Source organism: Perognathus longimembris, chromosome 16, assembly GCF_023159225.1.
Source record: "Perognathus longimembris pacificus isolate PPM17 chromosome 16, ASM2315922v1, whole genome shotgun sequence".
In the NCBI taxonomy this organism is placed as follows: Eukaryota; Metazoa; Chordata; class Mammalia; order Rodentia; family Heteromyidae; genus Perognathus; species Perognathus longimembris.
Window position 1 is genome coordinate 15,585,982 of NC_063176.1, and position 10,799 is coordinate 15,596,780.

General features: G+C 45.0%; 1 protein-coding gene across 1 annotated transcript in view; it reads right to left on the reverse strand.

The window, feature by feature from the left end:
• The window catches only part of Herc6 (HECT and RLD domain containing E3 ubiquitin protein ligase family member 6), a 52,959-nt gene extending 43,394 nt beyond the window's left edge, over positions 1 to 9,565 (reverse strand). The window contains exons 1-5 of the mRNA XM_048364461.1: positions 9,355 to 9,565; positions 7,820 to 7,979; positions 3,903 to 3,979; positions 2,705 to 2,932; positions 192 to 286 (exon numbers count right to left, since the gene is read on the reverse strand). Of these exons, the coding sequence (XP_048220418.1) occupies positions 192 to 286; positions 2,705 to 2,932; positions 3,903 to 3,979; positions 7,820 to 7,979; positions 9,355 to 9,553 (759 nt within the window). The 5' untranslated portion in view covers positions 9,554 to 9,565. The remainder of the gene's footprint in view (positions 1 to 191; positions 287 to 2,704; positions 2,933 to 3,902; positions 3,980 to 7,819; positions 7,980 to 9,354) is intronic.
• Between the last annotated feature and the right edge of the window lie 1,234 nt (positions 9,566 to 10,799).

Sequence of the window (10,799 nt, forward strand, 5' to 3'; positions counted from 1 at the left end):
AGTCTGCTCATACTCTGAACATCCCAGCTTCCCAAACCATTAAAAGCCCAGCTCCGTTGTTCTTAAGTCATTAAAGTCTATGCTGTACAGCCCGGCTGCCTGAATAGCACAGGCATCTTGCTGTCAACACTAACCAGCAACATTTCTGAGATTTTATATAAAAAAAAAATTTGCATCAGATTTCAAATTACCTGGGTTAGCACTGCAGTATGTTCATGTCCACAGCTGATGTAAGTCACACCTAGAGTTTTCAGAGCACCAACTGAAAGAGGCTTGTAGCTTTGTACTGTGGGAAGAAAGCAGAAATTAATTAGAGTATAAACAGATTCAGAGGCAGTCAGCCTGGACTCCATAGTGAAACCCTATGTCAAAAAGAAAGAAAAAGGGAAGAAAGAAAAGCCAGAGAGAAAGTAGGGAGGGGGTTAACAAGTCTCAAAATTTCTTGAGTGTTTATATTTTTATACCTTTCAGGTCTTACCTATCTAATGATTCTTCAACAGTTTACATTGTGTGTGTGGGCGGGGGGTGTGGGTGGGTGTATGAGAGAGAGAGAGAGAGAGAGACTGGGACTTGAACTCAGGGGCTCGCTTGCTCAAGGCTGGTTTCTCTACCACTTTGTCCACAGCTTCACTTCAGGCTTTTGGCTTGATAATTGGAAATGAGAGTCTCATGGATAACTGGAAGTAAGAGGCTCCCAGATTTTCTTGCCAGGGCTGAACTTGAACTGCAACCCTCAGACCTCAGCTTCCTGAATAATTAGGCTTACAGGCGTGTACTGCCAGCCCTGTCTTAGTACAGAACATGAAAAACTCTTCTTTGGCAAAAGAAAAGGTATCCTTTTTATTTATACCTGGAAGCTATTTAACCTTACGATGCCTGGGGCTGTTGACCAAGAAGCCGAAACATCAAGATTTCCCTCTCAATAATATTGTCATTGTTTTGCATTCATTTCTGTGTTCTGTAGATACAGAGTAAAGAGCACCTACCTCATGTTACAAGAGTCAAATGAAACCATGTGAGGTTCTCCATGGCGTGGTACCATCAAGTGATAAGTGCTAAATATGTTAGCTGAATGGAAAGAACTGAACAGGGACGGATGGGGCCTTGGAGAGTTTCATTCCTAGAGGAATTGGTTGTTTCGAATTTTCTTTGTCTAGAGGAACCCTTCATTTCCCCTAATACTGTCTTTTAACCCAGTGCTCCCAAACTTGACAGCACACTGGCCTCACTTAGGAGGGGTAGGGAATGTCTGGCCCTCTTGCTATATGACAGGACAGACATATTTTCTTGTTGTTGACTGCCGAAGGCCATCTGCCTCTATTAAAAATTTCATATGGACCATAATGATATTATAAATATTCAAATGGGCCAGGCATCAGTGGCTTTTGCCTTTAATCCTAGCCACTCAGAAGGCTGAGCTGAGGGTCAAAGTTCAAAGCCATCCCAGAAAAGGAACGTCTATAAGACTCTTATCTCCAATTAACTACCAAAAAAAGCTGAAAATGGAGGTGTGGCTCATGTGGTAGAGAGCCTTGAACAAAAAGTTCAGAGACAGTGCCTAGGTCTTGAGTTTCAGGCCAGCACTAAATACATAAATGAATAAATAACCATCCAGTTGGATGTCGATAGGAAATCGGCTTCCTGTCTCTCAGAGAGGATCCTCAACTATGACCGGATGCTTGACTTTCACTCCCAGACATCCTGAGTTCATTGGCATGGAAGTCTTGTTTGTTTTTATTTTATTTTATTTTATTTTTTGAGATAATGTCTCACTACCTAGCTGAGTCTGGCCTCATCTTGAGATCCTCCTGCCTCAGCCTCTTGGGTGCTAGAATTGCAGATATGCACCAGCATAACTGACTGCCACCAAGACTTTTAAAGGGATTCTAATATAAACAGAATAAAAGCCTCCTAAAGAATAACAATCTGAAACAGTGTATCCCTCCTGTATCCTAGCTACCCTGGAGGCTGAGATCTGAGCATTGTGGTTCAAGGCCAGCCTAGGCAAGAAAGTCTATGAAACTCTTATCTCCAAATTAACCAACAAAAAAGCTGGAAGTGAAGCTGAGGCTTAGGTAGTAAAGCACCACCTGAGTTCAAGCCCTAGGACAGGCACATACACACAAAAATAATAATCCCCTACTTCCCAATAGCAGAGCTGTGAAAACGTTAGATTATGTAGGTGAGAGAAGGAAGCAGGTAGAATTGTAATTGCTAATCTGTTAATTTAATGTAGAGAGGTTATTGGGTGGGTATTAATGTAATTAAAATGTAATGTAATTATAATGTAATTGCAGAAGGAGGCCCAAGTGTCAGAACAAGGAGACCAAAGACTAAATCAGTCACTGCTAGTTTTGAAAAAAAGAGAGAAGAGTCAACAAACACAAGTAGCGTGTAGACCATGGAAAAGAACAAGGCAATAAATCTCCCCTAGAACCTCTAGAGAGGAAGGCAGCCCTGCCAGTACCACAGCGTTAGCCCACTGAGACCCATGGCAGACCTCTAAGTACTAGGACTTCAAGCTAAGAAATCTCTATTGTCTTAAGTCACTAAGTGCCATTCACGAATGCCACATCCCACATGATGGTAATTTGAAAGAAAGAATAGGAATGGTGTTGAACCTACGAGAACACCCTCTGCCAGTTTGGTCTTCCAGTTAGAAATAAAAAGATAATTTATTGCTAGTATAAGAAAAGATGCTTACCTTGGACAGTCTTTCGCGTGACAGCCAACTGACCAGCCTTGTTGCTTCCCCAGCCAAAGCAAGTCCCAGAGAGACCCAGCGCAAAGCTGTGAGCTCCTCCAGCCGCCACCTGAGCCACCGGGATTCCTTCCAGGGACCGCACCCTCTCAGGGGTGGCTTGCACGAGGACGTTCTTCCCCAGGCCCAACTGGCCTTCGCTGTTCTTTCCCCACGAAAAGATTTGGCTGTCTAGCAAAGCAAGCAGGGAGAAATTCCAAATTGCATACATACTGGCACAGCAGAGGGGAGAAGAAATCACTCCTTGATTCTATAGGTTCTTCAGACCTCGTGGTCTTTGTGTGTAGATCATTGTTCCAGTTAGCATCATGCCTCCCTCCCTCTCTTCCTTTGGGTTTTCACTGTCATGGTACTTTATTAAAACTATCATCCCTGACTTTTTATTTTTATTTTGAAGTCAAGCGCTTATACTCAGTAGGAAAGAGCTGTACTACTTGAACTGTATCCTGGCCAGTGTTCTTTCTACATTTAGTTACTTTTCAGACAAGATCTCGTGCTAATTTTTGCCTTCCCTGGCCTCAAACTCTAAATCCTCCTACCTCTGCTTCCTAAGAAGTTGGGATTATAGGCATAAAAAACCACACCAGGTCTCTTTTCCTGTTGACCCCCAACTGAAATGTGAACTCTTGGTTGCTAAGTACTAAAGCAATGTTAAATTGAACTGTTCAGTTGTAGATACAAAGATCATGGGATTAAAAATTACTTTAAACAAGCTGGGCATCAGTGCTCATCCCTGCAATCCTAGCTACTAAGGAGACTGAGATCTGACAACCATGGTTTAAAGCCAACCAGGGCAGGAAAGTCACTGAGACTCTTATCTCCAATAAACTACTAAGATAAAGCCAGAAGTGGCGCTGTGGCTCAAGTGGTCGAGTGCTAGCCTTGAGCACAGAGAGGCTCAGGGATAGCCCCCAGGCCCTGAGTTCAAACCCCAGGTCCGGCAAAAAAAAAAAAAAATTACTTTAAACGGAGGAGAGGAGGGATAAAAAGAACAATAGAAAAGGTACAATTGAACAAAGTAAGCTATATGCATGGATAAAAATATCACAGTGAAACATCTTTTTATAATTAGTATAGAGTAATGAAAAGAGGAACAAAATATTTCTTAATGAAACTCAAAGAGCCAAAAAGTAATTTGTACCTTCTGATAATGCCAGAGAATGAAAGCTTCCACAGGAAACTTGTATTATTTTTATACCAGCCAGAGCTTTTATTTTCCTGTAATAAAAATGATACAAAAATCATTCATTAGGATTATGTTAATATTAATACCATTGGTACTTATTGATACTCATTAATTCAATAATGACTATTCATCAGTGAGTATCAATTTGATCACCAAATCACTGGTGTTCTAATTATTAACATCAATGCTGGTTACTAATATTAATCATTGATATTTATCAATGTGATCAATATTAATAATAACTGGCATTTATACCATTAGTAATACCAAAATATTACTAATATTGTCATTATTGATATATTAATCCTGATCTGTATTTAGGATGAGGTTCCAGGTAAACTACAGATAATTCAAAATATCCCAGGCAATCATTAGGTCAAGTAAACAGTTTGTGTATTCTCTTGTACTTCTGTAGTGACTTTATCTCAAAGCTTTCAAGGCGTTTTTTAATTTCCTTTTTCAGTTGCTCTTTTCTTTTTCTCTGTGGGCTCTCTGCATCTCTTTCTCTACATGCTGCTCCTGCTGGAGCCGTGGGCCCTGTGCACGCCAGGAAAGGGTCAAGTGCACCTGCTCTGAGCCACCTCCCCTGCCCCTGCTCTGTTCTTTCTCTATTTCTTTGTTCTTGATACAGTCTTCCTACGTAACCCAAGCCAGGCTTAAATTCATGGTTCACCTGAGCGGCCTCAGGTGGCACTACAGGTGTGCAACATTACATTGGTTTTGTTGTTCTTGTTGTTCTTGTTTGGGGTGGGAGGATTTAAGAAATCATTTCATTCGCAGGCTACAACCCTCCCTGTCCCCCCAAGAGACACAAGAGAATGCTGGAGTTCTCCCACTATTCCACACCCATCAAGTCTCTTCAGCATGCCAGAATAGACATGACTTCACATGGTCTCCACCGCTGACAGACAAGCCTGCTTCCTAGGCTGTGGCCTAACAGTAGTTAAAGAAATGAAGGGAGAGAGGGAGAGGAGGGGTTGGGGGGGCTAAATAAAACATAAAAAAGACACTGGCCTCTCATCCAGCGCTCGGGCATCACTAAGTAGGTGAGAAGACGCAGGCTGTCTGAAGTCTTCGTCACTGCGGTTGCAAGGTGCTGTTCACTGAACTGCTTCACTTTTGACATTCACTGCTCTGGGCAGAAATCACTTTGCATCCAAGTGTGTTTTAGTTTGAGATCTTGGGGTTTCCTGAGACAGGCTCTGGCTACATAGCACTAACTGACCCCCAACTTGAAATTTTCTCCCTCAGCACCCTGAGTGCTGAAATTACAAGAGTGGACCACCACAGCCTGCTGAAATTGTTTTTTTGTTGTTGTTGTTTTTGCCAGTCCTGGGGCTTGAACTCAGGGCTGGGCACTGTCCCTGAGCTTCTTTTGCTCAAGTCTAGCACTCTACCACTCCAGCCACAGTGCCACTTCCAGCTTTGTCTGTGTCTGTGGTTCTGAGGAATCAAACCCAGGGTTTCATGCATGCTAGGCAAGCACTCCACCACTAAGCCATAGTTCCAGCCCTTGACATTGTTTTTAATATGGCATAAACATGTACAAAACTATAGGATACTATCCAAGACCACATAATTCAAAACTGATTTTTATTGATTTTTGAGGCATTAGACAATGCAAATATCTTTTTTTTTGCATTTATGTTAGGATTTATTCTCATGTCATTGGGGGAGAAATCGCATCCATTGATGTGCCAGACCGACGACCCCCCCAGAAACCACCAAGAAGCCCATCCAATGCAAGGACAAGAGAGTCCTTTAATTCAGCTCGAGCCGGTCCCACAACTGTCCATGGCAGTGGCCATGCGGTCGTGAGCCCCGCCTTCTTGCTGAGCAGGGTTTTTATTGACAATAGGGGAGGGGGAGGGATAACCATGACATTGGCTTTGTGATTGGGTGGGGGCTCACAGGTTTACACTTGACTGGCTGGTTAGTTTGTGGGTTTACACTTGACTGGCCAGCCGGTTTGCAGGTAAGCTCTCTCTGACTCATTTAGACAATGTAAATATCTTAATGTAATTATCTTTACTTACTTGCTTAAGAGAAAAAAATATATTTCTCCAGACACATCGAATAGGCTTTAGAATTCAGAGATGACCAATAATTCATCACCCAATTTAAGCCGTATGAGATTAAAAGAAAAGAAGTCATTTGACTCATACAAAATAGGCACTTCCATGAATCAGGAAGAGATAACTATCAGAAATTTCATGCAGGTCAAGCTGATGGAACTCAAAGAGGTCTAATAGGTTTCCACCTACAGAACTAGATTCAAACCTTAGCTTTCTCATTGTCTAAAATCTGGCTTGAAGGTTTCTCCATGCAAGATCTATGACCGTTCAAAACAGACTGTAACCTCCTGGTTACATCTATTCTTCCTCACAAGTAGCTCGCTGCCCAAGCATGTTCAAATAAGACAGACACGCTGCAACTAATCAGGCCACCTTTACCTACTATTCTGTCTCCTTCCTTTTCTTTGGCCATAAATATAACCTGTTGTGTGGAGAGGTAGAGCATTCTGAGCCAGTCAGGGTGCCGATGCCTATAGAATTCTAGAATCATATGCAAGAGACTAAGATCTGTAAAACGAGATTTGTCATCATTTTCTCTTGTGTATGGGAGTTTACTTGCTTGCTTGAGCCACAATGGAAGATACATTCTCATGTACTTTTGTACCAGCTAGCTTTGAACATTGATCCTTGACATCTCAGTATCCATAGAGTAGCTAGCACTTACAGGCATGAGCCACAGGTGCCCAGCTGAATTTCTTTGAACCGTTCTAAGTGCATCTCTCAATCCCTCCAGCCGCATGGGTCTCATGGGATACATGAGTATGGATAATTCAATTCTAGTTCCATGAATTCAAATGCATGTATATGAATACACAATTCAAAGCTATCTTTCAAATCACTTGTCCTAGGAAATATTTGTAAAGAAACATGGTATTTCTTCCATTGTACTTAATGAAGCACTGTGATGCCGAGGTTTATGAAAAGCCAAAAGGTTGAGAAGAAAACTTTTCCTCTTCCAACCAATGTTTGGTACTTGCCAATTAACTGACAAGAGAAGGAGAGAGAGAGAAAAAAGGTTTCTTTCACAGATCTTGCGGTAGAGCCCCAAGTAAACCTTTCTATGTTTTAGGATTCAAAGGGAGAGTGTAGAACGTTCCCTTGGGCCTGTTGATGGCGGCGCTGATGGATGGATAGTCTATCTACACAGCAGCTAAGTTTCCGGGAAGTAGCTACTGACAGCCCTGGTTTTGAAAAACTCTGATGTATTTTGATGAAAGGCATTCTTGCCTTCGATGACTTTTATAGTCTGATATTATTTTAACATTATTAAAATAATCTTTATGGTCACTCAGGGGATTCAATGGGTCCCCATAGTTCCACCACAATAGATAAGACAAAAAGGACATCTCTTGTCACCTTGCTTTTCCTAGGACTCTAAAGAAATAACTGGTATGTGCCCTTTCTCTTGTTCTCCTGCAGCATACTAGACCTCTAGTTTCTAAGTTGTCACGTTCATGTTTGTGTCCTTAATTGTGTGTGTGTGTGTGTGTGTGTGTGTGTGTGTGTAATGGGGTTCCAGATGCCACCCCTTAGCTTTTTCTCTCAAGGCTGGCACTCTACCCCTTGAGCCACACTTTCATTCTTGGCTTTTTGGGGGTGGGTAGTTGTAGATAAAAGTCCCATGAAATCTTCTGCTTGAGATGGTTTTGAACCTTGATCCCCAGATCTCAGCCTCCTAAGTAGCTGAGAGTACAAATAAGCCACCAGTGCCCAGCTCTGAGCCTAAGACTTGAAGGGTGCCTGGTATGCGAGACTCAAAAATGTCAGACAAGCAAAGTAGTGATGTGAGATACTCACTTAGGTGTGAAATTTATTTCTTTACATTCTCCAATCCCCAGCTGCCCGTCAGAACCAGCTCCCCAGGCAAACACCCTTCCTTTGTGACAGACGGCTAGCGAGTGTTCCTTCCCGCAGCTCACGACATCCACCCGGAGCGTTTCCAGCGCCTGAATGGGTTCTTTGGGAACGACAACAAAAATAAATAAATAAATAAAAACCCAGAAAATCATTATTTTAATAATCTCAAGGAGGCACTTCTCTTCAACACAGAAGGGCCATCCAAACTCCTTGTCTCTTCCTTGTCTTCTAAATCAAAGCCTAAAATCCTGGCTAAAGATTGGAAAGAGCTAAGGTCAGTGTGTTGTAGCACTACCTCCGTGAGAAAAACAGCCATGTTCAAGAATTAATTGGGACATCATTTGACTGAGATGACCTCCCTGTGTAAGCAAGCATACAAACGCTGCTCAGAGGAGAGGGATGGCCAAAGCCTAGGCAAATGACGCTCCAGCTTAACCAATCACAAGTCATGCACGAACTTCTACTCTACCAATCAAAAGCCGCCAACTAACTTCCATCAGGGCGTTTCAAATCATCTTGGAGCCCGCCTCAGGTGTGAAGAAGGAAAGTATTCCTAGTCAGTGATCCCCTACATGAGTCTATAGAGAAAACCCAATCTCATGGCTCTACACGCCGTCTAAACTTTCCCAAATGTCTGTCTAAATTATTATAGGTAGAAATTGGTGCCATTTTCTTTGGCACCAAGGGTCCTGTTGCCCCTCATTTCTGTGTGGGAGGTTCAGACACGCCATCCTAAATATGCCCTTTAAGGCCTGTGGGTATAGTGTAAGAGGCGCAGTGCTGAGGAGCACAAGGCTCTGACTGGATTCATTCCCAATCCATTCCAAACATTAAATAATAATAATAATAATAATAAAAGATCCGTGCCAGTCCTGGGGCTTGAACTCAGTGCCTGGGTGCTGCTATTCCTGAGTTTTTTGGCTCAAAGCTAGCCCTCTACCACTTGAGCCACACTCACAGTGCTGCTTTTTGTTTTGGTTTTTGTTAATTCACCATGGAATCCTCCTGTTGTGTTGTCACCGAGTCAGCAGCTGGGTGCGGCGGGCTTTGCAGGTGATTTCGAGTTCCACAGGCATCGGAGGAGTCGGGGGCAATGCTGGGCTGCGTCTTAACGTTTTCTGACAAATATCTGCAACCCGGACCTCTCTGAGCTCGTTCGGGGTGTCCGATCCCCACCCCACGTTTACAATTGGCTGGCACCCCCAGATCGGCGTGGGCACGCGGGGAGCGGGGACCGGGGATCCCCCCCCCCCCCCCCCGCCTCCTGCCGGCTTCGGTGTGGACTCGGGGCGGAGCCTCGGTCCCCGTGCCGCAAGTCGGCGCGCGGCAGCGGGAACTGGAAACCGAAACCGGCTCGAGCGGCCGGAATCGAAACCGACGGCGCGACCCCCCGACGGCGCCGTGCCGCCCCGCCGCCCCGCAGGCCCCCGGCGCGCGCCCCGGGCCCCAGCACCCCCGCCCCGGCCCCGCCTCACCGGGCTGCTCCGCGCTCCGCACGCCCCTCCGGCCCAGCTGGCCGCAGCCGTTGTCCCCCAGCGAGAGCACCGAGTGGTCGGCCCGCAGCAGCAGCGCGTGCCGCTCCCCGCTGGCCGCCTGCAGCAGGTCGCCGCCTCCCCGGCCCGCAGCCCCGGGGCGCCGCGCACCCCGACACCCGGAGACCCAGGACCAGTACATCCCACCGGCCACCGCCACTGCTGCGGCTCGGCGCGCTCCGCCCCGCCGGCTCCAGGGCGCCCGGGGTGGGTGTGCCCTAGGCGGGGTGCTCCGGCCTCCCTGTGGGGCCATGCCCGCCCGTTAGCGCTGCACCCCTGCCCCCCCCAGATCAGCTTCGCCTCTGACCACCCAGGCCCCGGGTGACCCGCACAGCTAACCGCAGCCTCTCCCCACTGGACCCTCCCGGCCCCATCGGCCGACGGTGCTGTGCCTTAGCTACCACATTTAGGACATAGGACCCAATAAAAACCAGTGCTTCCATGATCGGAGAGATCGTGTCAGAGAGATACACAGTTGTAGAGCAAGAGATATGGAGTGGTAACAGTGCCCAGTGTGCTTGGTGAAATTATCCGGGTGCCTGCCCTTTGCAGAAGTAATCCATGTCTGATCGCCTATAGACATTGTTCTGGAAAAACACAGAAAAACCAAAACTTCACTCGTGAGCACATGAACAGGTGGATCATCGCCTCTGGTGGTGGTAAAGTATAAAGAAACGGAAACTAGAAGGTGGAGGCAGAAGGAATGACTATTTCTAAGAAACTGTCAGAGAAAACCAGCGTGAACCGGTTTAGGGGAAGGACCACAAAGAGAAAACTTGTCTCAGCACATTGAGGGTCCTGCCTGGTGTCTGTATGGGCCTGCGGCAACAGGGTTGGGGGTCAATCCTCCATACATTATCTGTGACTTTAACCACGTGGGACATTATTAAGGTTGCTTTATATTCATTTATAGTAGAGCCCACTCATGTAATCTCAACTCACCTCTACATGTTTTCTAAAGGAGCAAATATTAGGCTTTCCATCCCGAGGTTTTTAGTAGATCTAAGATATTTTAGACAAATAACTCGATGGCTATAAATAAATAGTACAATTTACATTCTGCTTTGCTACATATTATGAATAATCTTTCTTAAACATTTATTGTACCTCAGGCATAAACTCTAAAAAGTTTGACATACTTTTACAAACCTAGCAGTTAAAACATGTTCTTTCAAATTTAAGAGCTCACAACTTTAATCCTAGCTGTGAAGGAGGCTAAGAGCCAAGGATTTGCAGCCAATCCAGGCAGGAAAGGTTCTTATCTCCAAATAACCTGCAAAAAGCCACACACAGAACTGTAGCTCAAGTGATAGAGTGAAAAAACTAAGGCCCCACTACTACCATGTGCATACACACACACACACACGAGAAATTTTGTTAAATTTCAG